This window comes from Megascapheus bottae, chromosome 22 (genome assembly GCF_031878675.1).
Source record: "Megascapheus bottae isolate mThoBot1 chromosome 22, mThoBot2.hap1, whole genome shotgun sequence".
NCBI classification, from domain to species: domain Eukaryota; kingdom Metazoa; phylum Chordata; class Mammalia; order Rodentia; family Geomyidae; genus Megascapheus; species Megascapheus bottae.
The window spans coordinates 32,859,132-32,885,397 of record NC_143530.1 but is presented as its reverse complement, the minus strand read 5'-3'; the positions used below and the strand labels follow the sequence as shown (position 1 = coordinate 32,885,397).

At 43.2% G+C, this 26,266-nt stretch overlaps 1 protein-coding gene across 5 annotated transcripts in view; it reads left to right on the top strand.

Annotated features, from left to right (window-relative positions):
• Positions 1-24,000, top strand: part of Mak (male germ cell associated kinase) — a 38,580-nt gene extending 14,580 nt beyond the window's left edge. For 4 of the 5 annotated variants that reach the window (XM_090356473.1, XM_090356474.1, XM_090356472.1 and 1 more), the window contains 9 exons: positions 799-931; positions 1,871-2,042; positions 4,039-4,206; positions 5,920-6,231; positions 8,146-8,318; positions 9,781-9,926; positions 12,890-13,021; positions 17,392-17,511; positions 22,561-24,000. In XM_090356473.1, coding sequence (XP_090212599.1) covers positions 799-931; positions 1,871-2,042; positions 4,039-4,206; positions 5,920-6,231; positions 8,146-8,318; positions 9,781-9,926; positions 12,890-13,021; positions 17,392-17,511; positions 22,561-22,715 — 1,511 coding nt within the window. In that variant the 3' untranslated portion in view covers positions 22,716-24,000. The remainder of the gene's footprint in view (positions 1-798; positions 932-1,870; positions 2,043-4,038; positions 4,207-5,919; positions 6,232-8,145; positions 8,319-9,780; positions 9,927-12,889; positions 13,022-17,391; positions 17,512-22,560) is intronic. The other variant, XM_090356475.1, reaches the window with a different exon arrangement.
• Positions 24,001-26,266: the final 2,266 nt, after the last annotated feature.

The following is a 26,266-nucleotide window of genomic DNA, read 5'->3' as shown; positions in this document are numbered from 1 at the left end:
AACATGTAGATATAAAATATAGAGTACAAAATATATACTATATATACATATAGTAAGCATATATATAACATATACTATATATAATATCCTATTGTACCTATATTGTATTACTATATGTACTACATTCAGAGTATACATAGTATGGTATATATGCTATATATACATATATAATATACATATATACATATGTAGTATATATGATATAGATAGATTGAATCATTGATTGATTGATAGAATGCAGAGTTCCATTTTTATCCCTTGTCCTTTACAAATAAATGATTCTACTCCAGGAATCTTGTGTTAAGTTGCAGTTAGAAAAGTAGGGAGGCCCACCACACTGACATTAAACTGATTGGCAGGGGTCCCGGGTCAAGGCCCTATTTCTCTGGGCCTCAACCCTGGTCTCTTACATAGTAGTGATTGGAGGAATTTGTGGTGATAATCATGGTATACCAGATTCTGTCCCTGTGTCCAAACCAGTTTTGAGTCGAGTAAAAATACTCTTGCATATTGTGTGAACTTGCTTGCCAGATCGCTGCGAATGCAGAACTCCATTCATCAATGCTCAGACAATAAGTGTGGTTTGCTTCTCTTAACACTGAACTTTTATCACAATAGGGAGACCTGGTTATTTTTTTTCATATATTTTTATTGTAATTAATAGAATGGTTACATGATATTTGCCGGATAGATGGTGCATTAATTCCCATATATGGATACCTGGTTATTTTTTGCTTATGAACCCGATAAAACTGTTCCAACAAGATGACTGCTTATGATTGTCCTCCGTCTTGCCAGGTTTTTTTCACAGGGACATGAAACCAGAAAACTTGCTTTGCATGGGTCCAGAACTTGTGAAAATTGCTGATTTTGGACTTGCAAGAGAATTAAGATCACAGCCACCATATACTGATTATGTATCTACCAGATGGTAATGTATGAGCTCCCCTGAGAATTGTGACTGTGTGGATATCTCCTCCAATGATTTTGTTCACTGTCTTTCTGTAGGTTCCAGAGTGGACATTTAAAGCAAAATAGAGAAATGAATCTGATACTCTAGCAAGGCAGGGGTGGGTGGAGAATTAGTAACTATTCTGATCAGTGCACAAAGAGACAGAGAAAGGATTTCATTCGTGTATGCAACCAATATGAATGACTACCGTACTATAACCCGTAGATAATTTTAGAAACTGGACACACAGCTATAGACAGAGAGGAAAATTTCTGTTTACTACTGCTTACCTGGCAGCGAACACACAAATGAACAAGCTAAAAAGCTGCCAGATGCTGGAGGCCTATACTTACAATCTTAGTTACTCAGGAGGCTGAGATCTGACCATCAAGGTTCAAAGCCAGCCCAGGCAGGAAAGTATGTGAGATTCTTACCCTCCAATTAATCACAAGAAAAAAATAAGCCAGAAGTAGAGCTGTGGCTCAAGTGACAGAGTGCCAAATAAGCAAAAGAAACTCAGCAACAGCACCTAGGCCCTGAGTTCAAGTCCTAGGACTGATGCACACACACACAGCCATTATTGTCCACAGAGGGGAGTGGATCAATGGCATGAATACTCTCAAACTGATAAAAAGGGAAAACATTTACTACTAAGGCGTAATGGTTTTTTTGAGGTCTGGTACCCATTTTCTTCCGTAGTAAATTGAGCATACTTATTTCATACTATCATTCATTTGAATTCTTGTCTCAGGCAACCTGGACATCCCATCCTTATTTATAACCCAAACCACGAATTATTGGTTATGTTGTGTGGCCTGTTGTATGCCTTGAGTCAGACCCGGGACCAAAGAGAGTAGAGGCCACCTCCCTGAGGAATCATATGCCCAACAGCTTGTTATTTGGTTTTCTGTTCCCCAGGTATCGTGCTCCTGAAGTCTTGCTAAGGTCTTCAGTGTACAGCTCCCCCATCGACGTGTGGGCCGTGGGAAGCATAATGGCGGAACTGTACACACTGAGACCTCTTTTCCCGGGGACAAGCGAAGTTGACGAAATCTTTAAAATTTGCCAAGTTTTAGGGACTCCTAAGAAAGTAAGTAGTCATGTGCCCCACATGCCATGACTTTTATTTCTAAGTTGCCTCTTGGCTTTGCATTTATAAGCTTTTAATCATTTATGACTGTTGTCTGGTATTTGTATTTTCAAATTGCTTTATACCGCAATGGTTTTTAATCTTCATTTGCTTATTGAGGAAGGAAAAGGATTTTTTATTATTTTTATTTATTATTTTTGCCGGTCCCGGGGCTTGAACTCTGGGCCTGGGGTCTGTTCCTGGGCTCCTTCTTGCTCAAGGCTAGCATTCTGCCACATGGGCCACAGTGCCATTTGTGGCTTCTTATGTGGTTAATTGGAGATAAGAGTCTCATAGACCTTCCTGCCTGAAAGGTGCTTCCAGTGGAGATCCTCAGATCTCAGTATCCTGAGTACGATTACAGGCATGAGCAGAAAAAGGTTTTAAAGAAGCTATAATTGCACCAGACTGAATTAGAAAGAACCCATCTTTCTTAAGAACTTAGGGAGGAATGGGGAGCGTAGTCTCGTGGTAGAGTTCTTGCCTAGCACACATGAACTCTGGGTTCGATTCCTTGGTACCACGTATATAAGAAAAGCCAAGGGTGGTGCTATGGCTCCAGTGGTAGGGCACTAGCCTTAAGCAAAGAAAGCTCAAAGACAGTGTCCAGGCCCTGAATTAAAGCCCCAGGTCTGGGGCGGGGAAGGCAGGGGGTGGGGGAGAGTAGAAGAAAGAACTTAAGAAGCTAGACACTGGTGGTTTATAATCCTAGCTATTCAGGATGCTGAGCTCGGAGAATCGTGTTTCAAAGCCAGCCTAGGATCAGCAAAAAGCAGGAAGTGGAGCTGTGGCTCAAGTGGAAGAGCATGAGCCTTGAGGGAGCATGAGGCTCTGAGTTAAAGCTCCACTACTTGAACAGAAACAAAAACAATGTGTTGGGAGTGCCACTTTAATGGCCGCTGCTAACCGGACAGCTCAAGGCTGCCTGTTGTATTGGCATCAACTCATTAACCCTAGGGGCTGAGTATCTCCAGCCCCCTTGTGTCTATCCAGTATGGATATTTGGACTTCTTGTGGTACTGGGGTTTGAACTCAGGAGCTTTAGCTTGCTAGGCAGGCAGTCTACCGCTTTTGCCACATGCCCAGCCCTTTTCGTTTTAGTTATTTTTCAGGTACAGTACTGTTTTTGCCTGGGGCCAACCTAAGACAATGTCTTGCCTCTTGTTGTAACTGGGATCACAGGTGTGTACCACACAACACGTTTATGTATTGAGATGGAGTCTTACCAACTGTTTCCATGGGCAGTCCTCCCAGTATCCACTTTCTGAGTCACTGGGATTCCAGGCATGAGCCACCAGCAGAAACTCGGTTTCTTGAAGTGTATATTTTTCAATTCATATTAACTTTCAAGCAGATCTTATTTTTCTGAGATGTACTTAGTAAGTGGTTTTAACTGTATAATTATGTCCTAATTCAATAACATGTACCTTGTCTCTAACGTTAGACAAGCAAATAGAGATGTTATGTTTTAACAAAATTATCATCTCATCTATATATAATCTTAACACTAGATTTTGTATATAACATACAATGAGACTGATTTGCTCTTACTTATTTAAAGTCATTGTCATCAAGAGTCAAAGACAGACAAGAGCTTAATACATTGAAATCTATGAACATGCTTTCTTGTGGGGTCCCAAGTTTTGGTTAAGTCTTCTTTCTGAATGGTTTGTGGAATTGGATAGCACATAGAACACAGAATTTTATTTTGGCATTTACTATGAGTCAACATGAAAAATTCCCCCATGTGAATGGTGTCTGTATTATTCTTGCATTTCTTTTTTTTTGTTTTTTTTTTGCATTTTTTATTGTAATTAGTAAAAGGGTTTACATGATATTTGCCAGATAGAAGGTGCATTAATTCACGTACATTGATACCCTTTCACATGTCTTGGTATTATTCTTGCATTTCTGAGTTGATGACTAAATCACATTTCTCCTTATTCTGCCTACACAGAGTGACTGGCCGGAAGGCTACCAGCTGGCATCCTCCATGAACTTCCGTTTTCCCCAGTTTGCCCCCATCAACCTGAAGACCCTTATCCCCAATGCCAGTAATGAAGCCATTCAGCTGATGACCGAAATGTTGAGTTGGGATCCAAAGAAGCGACCGACCGCAAGCCAGGTAGGAAAATTTCCATTTTCAAGTCTTGTAATACAAGGATGCTTTCATTTCCAAAGACAGCATTTCCCAGAAGAGGCTGAAGTCCTAAAATCCCAAGATATCCACTGTGTGTGATCAGTCAACTTTTGAGAAAATTTCGAGACTGGCTACAGTGATGATTTTTTTCTGTTCTTTCCTTCAAATAAGCCGTGTTACAAGTTCTTGTTTAAGTACGAGGAGGGCCCTGTCTAACCGTAGAACCATAAAGAAAGGAAGGACAGAAGTAAGGAAAGAAGAAAGGATGAAAAGGAAAGGAGAACAGAGGGGAAGGAAAGAAGGAGGAGGGACAGTCAGAAGGGAGGAGGGAAAGAGAAGGAAAAGAAGGTTTGGCTGGATGGGATCACACTCTAATGATGATTCTGGGGTGTGACAGTTGTTGTGGTGAGCAGTCAGGATACACAGAGGGCTTTTCTGAATTCTCCTTTTTGATTACTGGTGAGATTCCTGTTCACTGGGCCCACAAGATTGGACTGAGGAAGTTCTACCTCCAGTGTCCACAAGAGGGCAACATTGCAGCACCTACCCTGGCTGGCTTCCTGACTAGGGCAAGATTCTAGGTCTTTAAATGTCACTGGTGGCTCCTGCTGGAAGCTGAGATTTGAGGATCAAGGCTTGAAGCCAGCCTGGGCAGGAAAGTCCAGAAATCTCTGAATCTCCACAAAGGCCAGAAGTGGAGCTTCTGGTTCCAAGTGGTAAGACACTTTGCCCAAAACAAAAACAGCTCAGGGAACCACTCCTAGGTCCTGAGTTCAAGCCTTAGAAAACAAAAACAAAAGAAAGGAAGAGAGGGGAGGGGAGGGGGAGAGGGAGGAAGGAAGAAAGGAAGGAAGGGAAGGAAGGAAGGAGGGACGGAGGGAGGGAGGGAGGGGACGGAAGAAAGGAAGGAAGGAAGGGAGGGAGGGAGGGAGGGAGGAAGGAAGACACACACCATGCCCTGGGGTTGTGGGCATGGCTCAAGTATTTGAGCCCCTGCCTAATAAGTGTGAGGCAGAGTTCAAATCCCACTTCTGCCAAAAAGAAAAACGGAGAGTGGGGCCGGGAGTTTGGCCTAGTGGTTGCCTAGCATGCACGAAGACCTGGGTTCAATTCCTCTGTACCACATACATAGAAAAAAAGCCAGAAGTGGTGCTGAGGCTCAAGTGGTAGAGCTCTAGCCTTGAGAAAGTCCAAGGACAGTGCTCAGGCCCTGAGCTCAAGCCCAGGACTGGCAAAAAAAAAAAAAAAAAAAAAAAAAAGGAGAGAAGGGGATAACAACTTTCTTTGTATCTTTATCATCTAAATATAAATTCCATGTGAAAAATGACTTTGCTTTTTAAATGTTTACCTTAAGGAAATGTCGCGATTCCCCTACCTAACACCTCCCAAGTCACCTGGGTACTCTGCCACACACAGCTTGTGGTTCACATAGGGTCTCACGAACTGTTTGGCCTTGGCTGGCTTGGAACCTCAGACTGGAACCACAGCAGTCTGCCCAACAATGACATGCTTCATCTTTCTCCCTGTTGCTTTGAGTAATTGCAGGAATCCTAATTCCCACCCTGGGCTGGGACCCTGTAGGGATAGAGAAGTGTGAGGCCCTGGGGCTCAGTATCACTTGTAATGGTGGACAATCTGCCCCAAGTTTGAAAGCCTAAGACATGGAGATGAGCTAAGCAACTGTCCATGTTTTCACAGGCACTGAAGCACCCGTACTTTCAAGTCGGCCAGGTACTAGGCCCTTCCTCCCATCACCTAGAACCCAGGCAGACATTAAGCAAGCAGCTGCAGCCATTGGAAACCAAGCCATCTCCAGCAGAAGTAGAGCCTAAGCCTCGGCCAGACGGAGCTGAGCCCACTGGGGGGCAGTCTCAGCCAAAACACAGCCAGCAACCCCTGCAGTCTATCCAGCCGCCACAGGACATGGGGGGCCAGCAGCCCCCCAAGCAGCCCAGCAAGCAGAAACCACCACTGACACTCTTTCCAAGTATCATCCAAAACATGGCGGCAGTAAGTACCAGGAGCCGGGCTGCAGGTGAAGGATTGGGCCAGAGGAGGGGGATTGGCCCTGGGACATTTCTGACAAGAGCCCAGCCTGTCATGCCCACCATGGAGACTTCCAGAACAAAAAAATCACAAACCTCAGTCCCCCAGTCCCCCTTCATTCCTGAAGGAATTCCATAGAAATGGAATCCTCCAAACCAATCTCAAATCCCGAGAATCATAACAGGAATGTCAGTGAATGTGAACAGATTTTTGTGGGTTGTTTTTGTTGTTTTTTTTTAAGTGAGAACTAGGTAAGTCCTCTTCCTGTTCAGTTTTGGAAGCTCATGAGGTACCAGGTGGTTTCAGGTGTCCTCTCTCAGGATATGACCATTTATGGTGCCTTGGGCATGAAATCAGCCTTACACACTTTGCTGTAGCCTCCCCCGCAAAACCTTCCCTCCCTCAGGCCTGACTCACCCCTGCCATCCCCACCCCCTCCCCAGTCACCTAACCTGCTATTAATTACTGAGTCTTGGGTTTATGGTTGGTCTTCTGGCCTTTTCCCCTAGGGAGCAAAGTCCATGGGCAGGAATATTCTCAACATAGCCCTAGAACCCCCAAGTGAATAAATAATTGTCCCCATTATTTTAAAACTACCTCTCAGATAGTTTGGGGAAAAGTTCTTAATATTAGAAAATTCTTCCCTATATTGAGGGAGAATTTTGTTTTCAGTAGCTATGTATGTGTGGGAGTGTGTGTGTGTGTGTGTGTGTGTGTGTGTGTGTGTGAGACTAGGGTGTGAACTCAGGGCCTCATGCTTGCTACACAGGCAGTCTTCCCACACCCTGGCTCTTTTTACTTTAGTTATTTTTCAGTCAGTATCTCACTTTTTATTTTGCCAGTCCTAGGGCTTGACCTTGGGACCTGGACACTATCCTTGGGTTTTCTCAAGGCTAGAGCTCTACCACTTGAGCCACAACGCCACTCCCAGCTTTTCCTGTGTCTATGGTAGTGAGGAATTTAACCCAGGACTTCATGCCTGCTGGGCAAGCAGGCCACACTCCCAGCCCAGGATCTCACTTTTCTCCAGGGACAGCCTTGGACTATGCTCTCCTACCTATGCCTCCTTTATAGCCGGGATTACAGCTATGAACCACCATGACCAGCTTTCTTGTAGCTTTTAATAAAAAGTTTTCTCTTCTAGAAAAGCAGGCTTTCAGATATTTGGAAATCGCCCTTACGTTACCTAGCCTCTGTCCAGGGGAAAGAAACCCCCCTCCCTTCTATTCTTGATCTGTATCATTTGCTGACAAGTCTATGAGTCCCCTCACCCACCTCCTATTTCCTACTGAGAATGAGGCTACCAGAACTGGAGGCGAGCAGTGAGGACAGGAGCACAGAGCAGGGTGAGCCTCTTCAGTACTCCCTTATCTGCACATGGCACACAGGGCTACATTTCTCTCTCCTTCCCACCCTCCCTCCATCTTGCCCTAACCTGCTTTCCCTTTTTCTCTACTGAGAACTCAGGATCTTGTGCTTGCTGGCAGATGTTCTACCCCTGAAACCATCCCTCTAGTCCTTAAAATTAGTACCTTATCCTTTTGTTTTTCTTCCTCATTTTTTTGCAGAGGAGGAGGGGATTCAATTGGCATTCTGGTTTGTTCTACTAGACCTCTGCCCCGTCCCTTTTCTGTTTGCATATATTTAGGCATACTCTGCACAGTTGTTAGCCTAGGAGAGGTGGGCTCCCATGGAAACTTATGTAGTAGGTAGAAGGCAGGACAATAACGTGATCACCGAGGGCTGCCCTGTCTCAGAATGTGTCCTTGTTGTCAAGTGTCTCGTGTGAGCACTGGGGCTATTGTTGTCTGCTCATGTCAGACACCAGAGGCCTCCAGCACAGGATGGAAAGGTGATGATGACTGCTTTCCACTGCAGAAGCCAGCTGGCACACTGGGTCATAAAAATGGCAGGCGGCGTTGGGGTCAGACTGTCCTCAAGTCTGGTGATAGCTGGGAAGACCTGGAAGATTGGGACTACGGAGCCTCTCATTCCAAAAAGCCAAGCATGGCTGTTCTCAAGGAAAAGAGGAGGAAAGATTCTCCATTCCGGTAAGAGTTCTCTTGCCCTGGGGAAATGTATTTGACCTGGCACCACCTTTATTTTACTCACTAATTATCAACACAAAAAGAGCTAATAATTTCAGATTAGAATCCTGGCAGCCACTGGGAAGGGTGAGTAAAGTATGTGTGGGTAGGCGTAAAGGAAGCTTTTCTATTCCACGCTTATGTTGCTTGTCATTACATTTTATTTACTTTTAAAGATAGAGTCTGGCCAGTAGCTCAGTAGCAACTGGGAAAGTCAGAGACCAAGGGATTACAGTTTGAGGCCTGCCCAGGCAGAAAACTTCAGCTCATCCAATGGCAGGAGATGGTGGTGCTTTCCTGTGATCCCATTTATAAAAGAAGCACAGTGGCACAGTGATACAACATGGACCTGTCTTAGAGGTGTGCCTGCCCGGATTGCAGTCCTTCCATTTATGCTTCCCCTATACCTGGGATGACAGGTACTCCCCACTGTGTCCAACCACTAGTCAGATGGTCTTGCCAACTCTTTTGTGCCCTGGCAGGCCTCAAGCCATGATCCCCTGATACTCAGCCCCCAGGCAGTTAGTATTACAGACTTGAGCAAATAACACTCAACATACTGGTTATCTTGAATAGCTGAACAAAAGCAAGATATTGATACATTTATGTGTATGTTTATAATCAGTAGACAGTTACCAGATAGGTAGTTGGCACTAAGCAGAGAGCTGATACAGCATATCTTCAGCCTATGAGATATCTAGCAGTGGGAGGTAGAGTTTCAAATAGCTGTCACATAGCGTGTGTATTAAACACCAACAATGAAACGGCTCCAAGGAGATGTACAATTTCTATTTAGGCTGCTAGGCTAGAGGTAAAGCTCAGCAGAAGAGCATGAACAGAGTCCTGGGTTCAATCCCCAGCACCACTAAACAAAGAGTAAGTTAAGAGAATAGGTAAGAGCTTCCATAAGTGATAAAACAACAGTGGAATAAGAGAAGGAGAAAGAAGCCAGAGATGGTGAGTTTGTATCCAGTGGCACAGTGTCTATTTTCAAGGATGTAGACTTAGAGTGATATATATGGTAGTATGAATTTGCAGATAATAACTCTGAACTTTTCTAGGCAATGGGGGTTGGATGGTCCATCCAAGCCCCTGTAAAGAAAGAGGATGATGACAGGGAGAAAAGAAGTTGTTAGTGTATAGGCCATCTTCTGATAGAGATGGCTGTCTCACCAGCCAATGCATTTCCAGCCTCTTTGCACAGTGTTCTGTGTGCCGGGGACCAGGGCAGCTCAGCTCGTTCTGCACCCCTGCAGAACACTGTCTGGTGTCACTATCTGGCCTAACAGAGGTACAGGGAGATGTTCAGAATTCCCCTCAGTAAAAGATTCTGATGACTTCACAGTGAGTGATTTGAAACACCGTAGAGGGTAAGGGGAACTTGCCATTGTAGTGTTGTAATTGCTGCCTGATCTCCTCTCCCAAGGCTTCCAGAGTCTGTACCCTCAGGCCCCAGCCACTTGACTGGGGAAAATAAGAGTAAACCTTCCATTGCCCTAACATCTGATGCTGAATTGCCAACTGCTTCTACAGCAAAACAGTACTATTTGAAGCAGTCAAGATACCTTCCAGGTGAGTCGTCAGAATAAAATGTTCCTAGTTGGGCCAGGCTCTGATACAAGCCACCAGTGGGATCAGAAGGATAAGCTCAAAGCTACGTACATAGTAAATGCTACGTGTTATGAAAAAAATTCTGCGCTCCATTACCATTTTTCTTTTTACAAAAACAAAAACGGGTTTTATTGTTATTGCTACTGCTACTGTTGTTGTTGTGCTAGTCCTGGGGTTTGAGCTCTGGGCCTGGGTGCTGTTCCTGAGCTTTTGTGCTCAAGGCGCTCAAGGCTAGGGCCTACCAGTGGAGACACAGCTCCACTTCCAGCTTTTTGTGGTTAACTGAAGATGAGTCTCATGGATTTTGCCTCCTGGGTTGGCTTTGAACCTCGATCCTCAGATCTCAGCCTCCCTTGTAGCTAGGATGACAAGATACAAGCCACCAACAAAGGGGAAAATTGTTACTTTTTAAAATATATACATTATTTACTTGCCCCTGGGCAGAGCATGCCTAGAGATTGGGACAAGGAGACTTGTTGAGCGGTCATTGCATGTGTCCAGATGGGAGAGGGTGACACCTTGTTCTACCCTAGAGGAAGCAGAGGTAGAAGCAGAACCCATAGGGCTCGCTGATAGATGCGCCTGTGTGATGGCCCACAGTGGGAAGAGTCAGTGTGGGTTTTTGAGTTCTTGACATGGCTGTTCCAGGGGTGAGAGAGGACTGAGGTATGGAGAGTCAAGAGCTGCCTCTGAGCCCATTCAACATCTGAGTTGATGTATCTAACAGACAACTTAGTGTTGGAGTGTGAGGGGAAAGATCCTAACAGAGTTTATGATGTGCCTTCAATCGCATTTTGTCCGGTGAATACAAATAAGACGTATTTGAATTCCACTCAATCTTAAAAGGGAGCGACTTAAAAAGCATGGTGGATCTGTGTGGATATTATGAGTCCAGTGAGAAGAGAGGTGATCTCTTTTGTAGCACTACAGATGCAGTCATTACTTTCTAGATGCCTAAGAAAGGCCTCTCAGAGGCAGCTAAGCTTCCTGGATGTCAGCCACAGTCTTCACTTCCCACCACTATGTTTGGGAAGGATGAGTAAGACTGATGAGACTGGCTCATCTAGATACAAGGCATAGTTCTCTGTATAAGTTTTAGGCAACTAAGTACATTTAAGCTCTAGGAACCTAGCTGGGGTCCACTCCTGTGAATAAAATCATTGGCAAAGAAAAGAAAGATGAGACGGAGTGATACACATTTGTAATCTCAGCACCCCAGAGGCTGAGGCAGGAGGATGGTGAGATTGAGGCTGGTCAGCCTTGAAAACATAAGATAAAAATGTTAAAAGCTAGGGGGAAAAGGTCTCCACAAACAACAAATTGGAGCTTCAAAGAAGAACAAAGAAAAGATTGCTTGAGGAGAAGCCTGGCAGGAAGGCAGTGGGGAAGCCACTGGAAGTCAGCTGGGGAAGGGAGAACGATGGCTTCGGAGCAGGATGATTCCCAGAGAGCCTGTGAGAGGGGACATGTGCCTTCCTGGAGAGGCAGAGGAGCCCTGGAGGAGGAAGAATCCAGGAAGAGGACGAGGACAGCCGGGAGAGGGCGGTATCCACCTAGCACAAAGGGAGAGCATCCTGTCAAGAGCTGTTTGCTACTGAGCAGCTGTAGGAAGGAGACTGGCTAATAGTGACAGTAGAAAGATCGTTGCTGACTTGCAAGGTTTCAACCTGGAATGGCCGAAGGAAAGACCAGCTAGGAGGATGGGCTGAATGGGAGACTGAAAATGTAGTCACCTCTTTGAAAGTACTCTGCTAAGAGAAGCTTAGAAACAGAGCCAGCCTTGAGTAGGGTACCAGAGGGTCTTTAACAGTGGAGAGTCCAGAGCAGAAGGACAATGATGGCTTTCAGAAAGAGGAATTGAGAATATCAGAGAGGCGGGGATGCGTGAGGATTGAGGTCCTTAGAAAGTGAGCTGATGTGGTGTGCACATTTGAAAGGAGCAGAACAAAATACTTGGCATTGTAATTCCTAGTATGAAGAGTTCTGTCAAATTTGACATTGGAACCACAATGTATTTCTCTTGACTGCAAAACTCACCATGTAATGGAAGTCCCAGAGCCAAGATTTATGGAGAATACTTTTCTCTTGATGTTTTTTTGTTTTTGTTTTTTTAATTTTAAAACATCAAGTACAGTTTCAGAGATGAAAATCATGCAGATCAGAATTTGTCCCACTTCTATAGAAGGGAGCCCTCTGCTGGTAGAAATAAGTGCTGTGACACCCTGGCCAAAGGCATCCCATTTTCCTGGTTCTACTTCCTGATGTGGTTTTCAGTAAAACATTTCAAGAGGAGACCGGCCTGATCATGACCTTTTTAAAAAGGAAAACAGAACAAAATAATCAAGTTACTTGGGAACTGAAGTATATCCGTAACTAAGAATTAAGAGCTGGACTCTTAAATGCACAGATTGCAGGAAATCATATACAACCTAACCTGCCCCTTTTCCCAAGGTACACTTCCAACACCTTGTGTTCAGGTCACAGGTGATCAACTGGAGGTTTTATCATGTCTCGTATACAAGTAAGCATTGCACATGGATTCCCTGAGAACTTTCTAGAGTTCCTGAGTTCCGTGCCCTATGTCTAGCTTTCAACTCTGTTTCACTAATGGTTCACTGAGGCTCTGGCTCAGTATTCGCAAAGCGAGTGAGTGAAACAAAACTGCCAAATGCTTGTTTTACTTATATGTTTACATGGAAAATAAATTTTGATTATAAAGTGAACTTGTGAATAGTCCAGATTGGTGCTGCAAGCTCCAGATAATGGGCAGGGTTCATCAGAAAGCAGGCACTGGCTACAAGTGGTTGCCAAATTGATCTCTAGTCTCCTGGGCACAGAAAGGTTCAGTCTTTATTAGAATGTATTTTGTATTTTTTCCTCAAGTTTGCCCTGCTGTAACCTCTGAGATTTCTCTCTGTCCTCAGGTGTGAATCCCAAGAACATGTCCTTCCTCGCCAGTGGAAAGGATCTGAATGCCTATGCTTGGAGCAATCAGTTGTTCCCTAAGGCCTTGGGGCACTCAGGGACAGGCCTTGCTTTCAAAAGGAGTAATGCAGGTATCATCAGAACACATTCATTATAAATCTATGTGCTTTGCCTTGTTACAGGTGTTTACTTGTAAATATACCACAGCTGCCTTCGTCCAGTGGAGATAGACAGCCCTGGGGAATGGGCTAGGCTATCCCAGGCAAGGGCTAGTGCAGAGACTCCTTGAGTGCAGATTGTTGGATTTTTTGCTTTTTGTTTTAGTTTTCAGGTTTTTTTTGGGGGGGGGCAGGGGACATTGACCAAAGCCTCCTTGTCTACTTAGGCTCTTGCCTAAATGGATCGGCTTTTATAAGCAAGATGTCTCATTAATTAGAATGGTGTACTCCTGGTTTCCCCAAAAATGTGCAAAGGGACAATTTCAATGTTAAAGTGTGTGTTGAGGAAGGAAGTCACTGTCGTGACTGGGGAGCAAGTCTTTTGAAAGTCAGGTGGCCCAACACTCAGGAGGCTAAGATAGGAAGAGAGAAAGGCTAGCCTGGGCTACATTGATGAGACCTTGGCCCCCAAAACAAAACAAAAAAGTTAGACCGTTTTCAGTACCTCACTTCCAGGTAATTAAAAATCATGTTTTATGGGATTACTGCACGATTCTTGGTCTATAACTTCAAAGAAAGTACCAAGGCTAGAGTAGCAAGACAGTTTGTTAAAAAAAAAATGCCTTGATTCTTGGCTCTTTTATTTCTACCAGCAAGCATTGCCAGCATTTCTAGATCCAAAAAGTCTTTTAAAAAGGAGAGAAAAGAAATCACACTTAACTCTAATCCTCATGGGTTCTTGCTCAACAAATACTCATTTGTTAACACATAGACTACTAGATCAAATCTTTCTCTTTAAGAGGTGTTCTGTACTTTCAGCTCTGTAAGTCCCTCTCTGCTGTTTCACTGTTTTTTATTTCAAATAAACCTGCTCTGTCTGCTTAAAAACAAGGAAAGGTATGTTCCCAGTGTGTGTGAATCAAAATTTGAATAGACAAAAATTAGAATAAAGATACAAAATTAGAAAAAAGTTAGAATAAAGATATCTCCCTCTATGAATATGAGTCATTATAATTTATACGTAGTTTAATCCAGAAAAGAATCTTGATTTTTTTAGGAATTTAACTTTTAAAAATGTATACATATTTTTGAGTGAAAAATTCAGATTTTTTAATCCTAAAATCATATTGAGATAAAATCTGGTATAAATGGAAATATTTTTAGGGGGAAGGGAAATTAATGTTGAGACTTTACACATGTAAAAGTCGAACTGCTCATGTATTTGACATCATGTTGGTGGGTATATAATCACTGTGGGATTTCCATTCCACTGGTTCTATTTAAAGGAGAGATATAAGCATTGTGTTCTTAAATATTTATCAGGCTAATATACCAGAAATAGCGTCTGTTACAACTTGTTAGACTTATATCAAAACTGGGAGGGGGAAAGGTGTACAGAGTTATTTTCTGTAGAGTGTTGGTATTGGATCAAATAAATTTGTCGATCACAGTCATAGCAGGTGACAGTCTACGGGGCTATTCTGATGTGACATCAAGATACTTGGACTTCGTCCAAGTTTTTCAAAGTCATTATCCATTTAATGGGTTGAGGTATCATATACTGCAGCCCTGTAACTTACTTGTCTTTGTCTCCATTATTTAAAAATAGCGTTTACAGAACAAGAGATCTATTCAAATGACAGCAGCACATCTTTGAATCTTGGCATTTCACAGTTGTTTAAGTGAGGGCTATGACAGTACATGAGAATTATTTTCTCATTGTACGAGTTCTTTTCTTCCTAGAATGTTTCATGTATCATCTAACTCATTTTCCCCTCTTTTCCTGTAACATTCTCCTTCTACCATTCCTTCTTTCTACCTGCCTTCTTAGAAGAAAGTATAATTAAACCAATTGAAAAACTCTCATGCAATGAAAGTTTTCCTGAAAAGTTAGAGGAACCACAAGGTAATTTCTGGGCATTGTGAATGCTGTCACTTGTCTTTGACTTCCCTGTCTAGTTTCCTTCTCAACCTTTGCTCCTAATCCCCTCTGACTACTTCAGATCAGAACTAGCAGAAAGAACCATTCCATGTCATCAAGAACATGGATCTTCTTTGCTGAGCATGTTGGTACAAATCTGGAATCCCATCTCTCTAGATGTAACAGCAAAAGGATTACATAGATTGGAGGCCAGTCTAATCAATATCGTGAGACTCTTCCCTACCCCTACCCAAAAAAGAAAAAAGAAAAGAAAATTACGGCAATTTGAAAAGAATTACAAGAATTTTTTTAAGTTTTACAATCAATATTCCTGGATTTTTTTTTTAAATTCTGAAACTCACTTCTTAGACATTAACAATTATTTACATGGTGGATTTCGTAGGAATTTGATGTCACTGGTTTCAGTAATGCCAACTGTGGATTTCCAGTCTGCAAATCTGCAGATCATAAGCTAGAACAATTTAAGGAGACTTAATTTTTCTTAGCATCATCTTTCCTCATCATGCTGAGTGCATGTCCCCATTTTGTTACTCATTAGGGTTCTTTCCTTTTTTTAAAAATTGCTATTATAAAGGTGATGTTCAGAGGGGCTACTGTTTACTTACTAGTTATTTTAACAAGGTGTTTGAAGCCAGTATCACCTCTTTTTATAAAAAGGAACATGGCATTTCCTTTGGCATCACCGCAGAACTATGTCCAAGAAATTCATCAAGTATTAGTGCTGAGAACAGGGTGTGAACAGAAGGCTCCCGAAGCTGTTAGTAAATGCCACCAAAGCTTTGAGCTTCCTTTCCAAAAGTCTTCTGAATGGGAAGCTGCATTAGTGCTTGAAAATGAACACTAGAGGCTGATGCCAGTGGCACATACCTATAATCCAGCATTAGCTAGTAATGAGGCCAAGATCTGAGGGTTGAGGTTTGAAGCCAGCCTGGACAGAAAAGTCCATAGAGGCTCTTATCTTCGGTGAACCAGCAAAAAGCTAGACCAGAGATGTGGCTTAAGTGGTAAAAGAGTGCCAACTGAGCAAGCAAGCCAAGTGAGAGTCACTGAATTTGGTACCAGTGCCAAGAGAAAAAAAAGGTAAAAGAAAATGGATACTGGAGGTGAGAAGGTACTTGTATGGAGTTCAGTGAAATCACACAGAGCCATTGGCTCCCTGAGTGAAATCCTGAAGGATCTGCTAGGTAATACTGCTCGTTGACACTTGCTGCTTTACCAGCTGACAGAAACATCAGAGACCCAGAGGCAAGCATGCAGGCACATGAACAAATGAATTATCCAGTGGGTAAACACTACACTTCATATCTGCTAGTTGACTGACCCCCAGAGTGATCAGAGCTGAGCAAACCTACTTGACACAGTGAGGCTCCTGGCTTGCTCTTCCACTTCTGCTGTGTGTCCCCAGCTTGCCTCAGGCCACTGAAGCGACTCACATCCTCAGATGGTGCTGGCCCATCTCCTCCCTGCCTCCTTTGCCATTCCTTCCTTCTTCACCTTGCTCGTGCTTGCATCTCCATACTTGCTCTTCCTACCTCCCAGAACTCCGTCCCTCTCCTCCACCAGGTCCTCTTCCTGCTGTGCCCTTAATGCTCTCATCCCCAGGGGATCTATTCTGAATCTCTGCAGTCCACAAACCCTCTGCATCCACTGCTCCAGGGCTACAGCTCTGATCACTGTCTCCAAGCCAGCCTCTCCCCTCACTCTCATAACATCCTCTGGCTCCATGTGTTTCCCCAACATCGGATCTCCTCCCATCCTTAAATAATCCAGTCACCTACGCGTAAACTTGGGAGTTTACATTCCTCTTTCCTGATGAGTCCCGCCCTGAAAACCCACTCAATTCCCTTCTCCACCTCACTGCAACTGGCTTGGTTCCAACCCTCTTCCCCTCTCATATCCACAAAGAAGTATCCTCCTGCCTTCAGATTCCCCCTTCTGCTCCTCCTCAGGTCCATCATTAGTTAACAGTGGTAACGGTAGTGGTGGGATTGTAACGGTGATGAGGGTGAGGATGATGACATGCGCCAAAATGCTAGAATCTTTGCCAAGTGCTTTGCCTACATCTCCCTCAGTCCCTATAACAACCCCACAACAATAATAATAATGACAAATGATGATAAAATCCACCTGTAACAGTTCCACAAAATGAGGAGAGCCATACAGAACACCACACATTAACAGCTGGCATTGTGGGAACTTACGCCAGTCCATGGGCCTTGCAGAACTACACATGTGTATAATGATGTGCCTCGGACTGGGGGTTCTAGGGACTGAGTAGCAGCACCTGCAACAAACCCAGCCCAGTGCTTGGAACATTCGTAGGTTTTTTAGAAGTAACGGGTAGTAGACACTTGTGGAATGATTCACCTTCTGACTGTGGAACTTTATGATACATCATTAGGAAATCTTGGAAGTTACACTACCTACAAACAGTCAGGATATATGCCTTCCTTTCTCAAAAAAGAAGTGGGCTCAGCTGGCCAGAGGATCCACTTAGCACCTCTGGGTGCAACAGCTCCAGGTAAGAGCAATTTCAGATTCGGGTTCTGAGCAGAGAGGCAGAAGCTCTTTCCTTCCCACTTTCCCTGAACGAAGACTTTTGTGTTTTTTGGTCCTAGACTGGGACTCGAACTCGCTCACTGGCTGATGCTCTACCACCTGAGCCATGCCTCCAACCCCATGACCTTTCACTGTCTTTCCTTATTAACATACTTCTACTTGGGTGGATTCTTTTTTTTAAATCAAAACGTCTAGATTTTCTTCCAGAAATGTTTTGTTTTTTTTTTTGGAAGAGCTGCCACTAGTGAAGGGTTCAGTGGATTGTGTGGTTCAGTTTTGGGATCACCTTCACAGCAAGGTGGACATCAAGATACTTCCCTAGGGCTGCAGCCAGCGCAGCTGGACCCTGGGCTCGTCCACTTACAAAGGCAGCATCTGGCGATGCAGTGAGACGGGGCGGGGGTTTTTTTGGTTTTGTTTTTTAGATATCTCTGCCCTGCACCTAGCACAAAGGAAAAGATTGGTAAAATATAGACGATTGATTGATGTCTAAGTTAGCTTGTAGCTTCTTTCCAGTTCCATTTTAGAGTCCAGGCCTTACCAGTAGCCAAGTCCCACCTGGCCTTTGTGTGTAGCAAGTGGTAGGCCGTGAGAAGGTTCGTCCCTGTCCCCTCTCAGGTGGCTGCTCAAAGTCACCTAGCCCTGCCCTTGTGCAGACATGGCAGCCACCAGCGGCAATACACTCCTAAAAGTTGAGCTGCTAATTCATGTGCTGGTGGCTCATGCCTGTAATCCTAGCTACTCAGGAGACTGAGATCTGAGTATTGTGGTTCAAAGCCAACCTGAGCAGGGAAAATTAGTGAACTCTTATCCATAATTAAAGAGTAAAAAGCTACAAGTGGAGCCTTGAGCAAGGCGAGGATTCTACCACTTGAGCAAAAAAGCTCAAGGATAGTACCTAGGCCTTGAGTTCAAGCCCTAGGACTATATCAAAAAGAAAACAAGAACAACAAAAAACCACTTTTGAGTGCTGATTCTGCATCTTGACCTCCCAAATTTGAGTAGGGATGTTCTCTAGGTTATTTTTTTGATATTTAAATAGCAGCCAAAAATAATCATTTAGGGCGGAGAGTTAGAAGTTTATGGTAAAGGTACTTAATTGTTCAATTTACACACTGACCTCCAAAGTAATAATACATTCTGTCCTAACCAGAATGCTCTATGAAAACTTGGGATTAGAATGGGGGAAGCACAGAAATGGTAGGACAAAGAATGAAGCAATTCAGCAGTGATATTCACTAGACACTGTTGGAAATGTACTATACATGTACTTGTTGGAGTAGGAGAAGGGAAAAAAATGAGCGAAAATGAGGGAGGGGTGACATTGTTCAAAAAGAAATGACTTACTATCCAGCTTATGTAACTGTAACCTCTGTACATCACCTTTACAATATGATATATAAAATGTATCATATGGCAGCATTAAAAGCAAGCAAGCACAGTCCAAGTGTAATATTCTTTATGATAGGAAACTGTAAGCTCATTCACCTGGTCAGTAAAGGCTGCTATACTCCCTGCTGAAATCAAAGCTGCCTGAATAAGCAATCATTTTGTATGTAGCAGTGAAGCCCTCAGTATTTCTAGCCAGCCTTACAGTGAGCCCATCTCCATGACTTTACAGCCACTAATTTAATATAAAAACATGTTTTGAAGTATTTTGAATCATGTTTGAAGTATTATGTAGGTTCCTGCTTAGAAATGGAGATCTTTTTGTAAGCGATTGGAGGACTGTATATCTTGATAATTCTGTGGAATTGCTGTGCACATTCCTATTTGCATTTTTTAAGTAAATGCTTTCTCCTAACTTTTCATCTCTTCATTTACTCTGCTTGTCAGATTTTCCTACTGATGGTGATAGGCGGAAAGGTAAAATAAAAAAAAGAAGTAAATATTGACTCACTCCCAAGTGGTCCATGAAAATCAGCTGTTAGGAAAACCCTGTTGTGTAAGAGATATGTTTACTTTCCGGGCCTCCCATTTGGGTGACAGTTTCCCACAAGAAATAAAATCAGGTCATTATCATGTTTACTCAGCTATTTCCTCTCCACTCCTAGTATCCCTCTCTGACCTCCTCCTCCAAAGACAAATATCAAACAAATATCTTTTTCCTTTCCCATGAAATCTTGTCTCCCACACTCCCTAACTCTCCTTGTCCTCTGCTTTAAATGTAGCAGGGAGGAGGGTGAGGAGGGGATTCCCTTGTATATAGTCCCCCAGAAAAGCCCCAGGCCTGGTCTCTGCACTCTGCCTGCATGCAGCTCCTTTAATTCTTCATGGTGATTCTCATGCTACTCAAGTTTTATATCACAGCAGCATTGATAAAATCCATACCTCTGTTGTAAACCACTGGGAACACCTTATCCCGCAGTGATGGGAATTGGACAGTGGAGCTGGTTTTTGGGGCACCAGAGAGCTTGTGCCTTTTTGTCAGCAACAGATTGCCCAAGGTCCCATTAACAGGGTCTTTATTGATGATCAGACAGGTGAGTAAGTGCAGAAGCTAAGTTAGCAATTTCTTTGAAGTTCCAAGCAAATGAAACTATCTTAGGATGAGTGACTTCCTTATCTCAGGAACCGCAATTTGTTTAGCAAGCAACCACAATTTGTTTAGGCCTTCATCTGATTCCGAGGCCTAAGGAAGTTTGGATTTTGATGAACTCACATTTAGGGCAGAAATCTTGGGTCTCTGTAATGCTAAAAGCAATTGAACTTCCTCAGGCTCCTCCCAGCTTTCTGTGAGTTAGAGAATGGCATTCCAATTCTCTTTTTTTTTAAATATTTTTTATTGTAATTAATAAAAGGGTTACATGATATTTGCCAGATAGAAGGCGCATTAATTCACATACATTGATACCCTTTCACATGTCTTGGTACCCATTACCCTCCCCCCCACCCACCACCCACTCCCCGTCTTGGTTTTCCCCCCTTCCCTATCTCCAATTCTCTTTATTAGACCTCATGGCTCAGCATTTACAGGCTCCTACATACCTCCTTTGCCACACAGTTTCTTTAAACAGTCAGATGCCCTTGACAGGACATGGGTTTCTACAGTAGGTGCACAACAAGCATTATAGGCTGCCTGCCTGATCTCAGAGGCCAAGAGGAGACTCACTTGCTGCCAGCCAACAAGTCCAAGTTCCCTTGTCTGCTCATAAGTTCTTCCCCAAACATGCCCACATCCGAAAAATCCCATCGGTGCTAGAAAAGGAATCCTATATCTCATCATCCCCACTTTCTTGGCAAAGGAAATCCTAAGGAGTTCTTAACAGTAGCGGCCCGGGCACGCTTTCCTTTAGTACAGTTGGAAGTTGACTTAAAAAGCTTCTCTTTTCGCTGCTCTCCAAACTCCCCACTTCTTACTTCCAGAGCCTCAGCTCTCAGCCTGTGACCTTGGTTCCCTTTCCCTTTCCTGGATTTACCTGCCTCCCTCCCTCTTCTCTGGCTCTCTTGGGCTCCCTGCTTCCCCACTGTGCTGTCTGACCTGTGGCCCTCTTATGAGCTGGCTAACGAGATGGTGTGTCTCCTTTCTGAGAGTTACAGCTGAAGGGTTGTCCTGGAGATAAGGTGTTTTATCTGGCTCTTCTTGCCCACTACTCGGCCACTCCAGTGCAGCTTTCCCATAGTGGCTTTAACTTTGAGACCTTTCAGGCCAGTAGAGTGGCATGAAATATCCTGGTAGACCATTAAAGAGAGAGCGTGCTCGGCCTCTCATTCCAACCAGCAGCCCGGGCAATGGTCTGACCTTTGCACTTCAGCTTTGCTCAGGATGAGCTGGAGTCAGCAATGTATTAGAACAACAGTAGTCATTCCTTCACAATGTGAGAAGAAATGGAAACCCCAACCCAAACAGCAGATAGAGTAGCTGGGACACACAGCAGAGAAGACACAGATTCCCTGTAAAATGGTTTACAGCTTTGTCATTTGAGATGTATAAGCAATTTTAGCTTACTAATCGTTCAGATAACAATTGTTGAACAAGTTGGAGAGCACAAAATTTTAAGCAGTCATATTAAGGACCCTTAGAAATAAGTTACAAGTTATTTTAAGGGTGTTATTTTATCACTCCAAATTTTTCTCTAATTAAACCAAGTTTCTAGAGAGGGAGTGTACTCAGAGGTAAATTTTAGGTGTGAGAGGTGTGAGACAATGGGTTCCGTCCTTCAGCACTGAAAATGAGAGGGAAAGAGAAGGGGGAGAGAGAAAGATAGGGAGACAGAGAGATGAAAAGAACACTTATGTATAGAAACCATGAAATCACATTTTCACTATTAAATGTTACAGGGCCTTGTATGAATGAGCACCAACATTTTACAAAACTCACAATTCAAACACATTTTCTGTAGCAATAATGTGAACACACTAAGACATTACAAAGTCCTACTGCCATGAGTTGCTCATTGACCACAAACCAAGATTATGTCTTGGTTATCTCATTCTAGGTTATCTATCTAAATAAGAATTGGTAACGTTCTACTGATGGCAACGTAATACTCCACTAGAATTTATGCTTTTAATATTAACAACAACTAAAAGCTTTAGTTGGGTAGTGGACAAGGGGGAGCATGCTCTTTATGAGCACTCAAGAAGCTGAGGCAGAAGGACCAGCCTGGGCTACATGGTAAGGGGCTGACCCTGACTCAAAAATGGAGCACTGGTGACTCAGGCCTATAATCCTAGTTATTCAGGAGACTGAGAGGTGAAGGTCATGATGCAGTACCAGCCCAGGCAGGTAAGTCTGAAACTCCTATTTCCAATTAACCACCCAGAAACCAGAAGTGGAGCTGTGGCTCAAGTAATAGAAGGTTAGCCTTGAGCAGCAAAGCTCAAGGACAGGTCCCAGGCCCTGAGTTCAAGCCCCAGGACCACATCAAAACAAACAAAAAGCCCAACAATGAAAACAGAAACTGTTATTAAGAGAAGTTCAAACTTTCACCTTAAAGTGAGGATGCACTGCTTTGAGTTTAACAGTGGGATGAAGAAGATTCTAATTTCTGGTTCTGATTTCTTTCAGAATATACTTGGAGCACAAAATCTGGTCGGAACCAGTTTTCAGGAGCCACCTACAATCCTCCAGCAAAAAACCTAAACCTAGTGAACCGCACACAGCCCGTGCCTTCGGTGCACGGGAGGACAGACTGGGTGGCCAAGTACGGAGGCCACCGCTAGAACCCGTGCCAGGAAGCCCCCTGTTGCTCCAGAGTGCGCGCGCAAGTCCCCTGACCCTGGGAATTCTCTACAGATGTCTATTGTTACTGAGTTCTGAAAAAAAGGTACACTCGTGGGCACGTCCAAGAGCCAACATCTAAGCACAATGCACCCTGTCAGCATCCACGCCACAGTGCTCAGATATGGGTAGGACTTTACAAAGTATTGAATAAACTATTTGCCAAAGTATCAAGTATTTGATATACAAATCAATAGATCCTAAGGCGTTTCTTTTTGAATGCCTCTAGCAAACGAATATGTCTAGTGTTTGGTCTTCATTTGTTGTGCATTGGCCTCAACTGTTCACTGTTTTTGTTGCTTGGCAGATCAGCGGAGATGGTTTCTGGTTTGCATTTTCATAGCCCTGAGGCAGGCTCTAGGTTGGCGGTATGGGTCTTATTCAGCACTTAGCTCTCTTTGGTAATGACAGAAAGATTCTAGTTATCAATTGTTTTTCTACTGTGAGACTATGAGATCGGTGACGATTCCATTGTTGAGCAGAACCGTCTTTCTCAGGAACAAATTAACCTTTTACGTATATATAAAGAGAGTACCCAAATGATGCCACCTAGTTTAGTGGAGTGTATTGTTCGATCTTGACACTATAATTCCTTCGTGACTGTCAAAGCAACAGTTTGATCACTTACCTTCCACATTAACTATGTCTACCTGTTGACCACCGGTGAAGAAAGTTTAGATACTGTGTTTGATGCTTGTTCATTTTACTTTCCAAAGACTTTGCTTCATGTTCCCAGCAGACAAAATGTGCCAGCCTGTGCCTAAGCCACCACCTGCTGCCACAGCTCACAGGTTCAGCTCTGACCTTCTTTTGCTCCACAGGGCCACATAGCTCATTAATTTTCTTAGTTTGATTCCTAAACTGATCATTAAAATAGACATCTTAAACTCAGGACTATTGTATTTAAACCTGCCACTCTATGGACTGGATATTAGTACTGTATATTTTTTTAAGGGATAATGAATGTTAACCACTGTAGCAATCCTGATGTTATGACTTACCAAATGCAAATATACCTGGTATGACCACGTGGGCATTATCCAATGTCACATTATAGAATTAGAATCCTAGGATATATTTTTGTATAGAAGGTTCCACTGTTCAGATTCTTTATGTTGGAAACTGCTCATATGTAATAAGTGATCTATCAGTGATGTAATGTGTACTTGTACAGTTTCAAAGCTAATAAAATCTCTCAGAACTGATTATTTAAATAAACACAGTTAACTAGTGTGCTTTCTTTGTATTTGAAAACTTCATACTCTTTGTCATTTTTTTTTTTTTGCCAATCCTGGGGACTAAACTCAGGGCCTGAGCACTGTCCTTGGGCTTTCCTCAAGGCTAGTGCTCTACCATTTGAGCCACAGCACCAGTTCTGACTTTTTCTATGTATGTGGTACCGAGGAATCAAATCTAGGTCTTTGTGCATGCTAGGCAAGCACTCTACCAGTAGGCCAAACTCCTGGCCCCTGAAGTCTTATAAGGTACTGCAGTCCTACCTGCCCTGAACCTCCCTTCCCAGTGATCCCCATTCAAACATCGCACATTAATGGGCCACATTTGTGGTGACTGAAGTAGTGTCAATGCAGTATACACCACATTAGGGTCCACTGTGTCTTATAACGTTCATATAGGTCTTGATCACATAGATAATAACTTGTACCTCAGGCCACTACCATGGAGAAGTTTCATTGTCTTTCATCTCTTCCTTCCCCTACATCCTCAGACCCTCCAGCAATCCCATTCATCTTCTTACCACATTCTGTCAATCTGTCTATCTATCCATCCATCTATCTATCTCCTATTTACTTCCTTACACAGGTTGAGGCTTGAGCTCAGGATCTGGGCACTATCCCTAAGCTGTCTTGCTCTAGGCTAGCACTTTATCACTGTGAGCCACAGCTCCATTTCCAGTCTTTTAGCTGCTTAATTGGAGATAAGAGTCTCACACTTTCTTGCCCAGCTTGACTTCGAACCATGATCCTCAGATCTCAGCCTCCTGAGTAGCCAAGGATTATGGGTATAAGCCACTAACACCTGGCTGTCTATATTTAATATCTTCATGTCATTGGAGTTATAACATCTTTTCTCTTGGCAGTGTGTATTCAAAATTCCTTCATGTCTGTCTCAGCTTGATGGCTCAGTTCTGTGGCACTGAATGATACTGTTGTACAGACATGCCAGGATTTATCACCTAGCTACTAAAGAACACCATCACTGATTCCAAATTTGGACAGTTTTGTTGTTTTTGTGCTAGTATTAGGGCTTGAACTTAGGGCCTCATGCTCTCACTTGGCTTTTTTAGCTTAAGGCTGGCCCTGCACCACTCAAACCACGTGTCCACTTGTGGCTTTCTGCTAGTTAAGTGGAGATAAGACTCAGATTTGTCTGCCAGGGCTGGATTTCCAGACAAAAATCCAGAGATCTCAGCCTCCATGTAGCTAGGGCTACAGGACTACAGGAGACCCTCTCCTGTTGGCATTTTTTTTTTTTTTTGCCAGTCCTGGGCGTGAGCTCAGGGCCTGAGCACTGTCCTTGGATTTTCTCAAGGTAAAACTCTACCACTTGAAGCTCAGCACCACTTTTCTATGCATGTTGTACCGAGGAATCGAACCCAAGTCTTTGCGCATGCTAGGCAAGCACTCTTCCACTAGGCCAAACTCCCGGCCCTGCTGTTGGCTTTTTGAGATGAGGTCTTGCTTTATTTTCGCTTGTAATTCTAGCTACTTAGGAGGCTAAAATCTGAGGATTACAGTGCTTAGACAGTCTGGGCAGAAAAGTGAGACTTTTCTCTAATTAACCATTAGAAAACTAGAACTCAGGGACAGCTCCCAGGTCTCAAGTTCAAGCCCCATGACCTACTACTCCTTCCCTCCCCCCAAAGAAGCACTCCTAAAATTCAAAAAAACCTTTCAATGAGCCAAGGTAATCATGAATGAATGTAGAGCTATCATAGAATCTGATTTTTTTTAAACTATATTGAGAAGCTTCAGTAACTAAAACAGCATGCTATTGGCAGAAAAAGGCATAACAACCAATCAAGAGAAAAGAGGGAGAAAAAACAAAAAGACCAGAAATGAATCCAGTTATCTACAGTCAAATGATTTCTAACAAAAGTTATCAATAAAATGCATGGGAAAAGCATTCTTTTCAATAATTAAGTGTTGGTCATACTTGATAGCCACACACAGAATAATCCCACTGGCTCAAGTGCAGTTGAACCAAAGACTTAAAAAAGGCTACTACTGTGAAATCACTTGAGGAAAACTTGGGGGAGTGGGGTGGGAGAGAAGTATACAATACTGTCGTCAATCAGGAAATAAATTTTCAATTGGACACAACTTCTGTTGTCTGCAGACAATAAAACTTTGACAAATGGGACTCTTATTAAACTACACATCTTCTATACAGCAAAGGGAGTAATTAACCACGTGCAGAAATCATCTGTAGATTTGGAGGGAATATTTGCAAGCCACACACTAATGGGTTAACA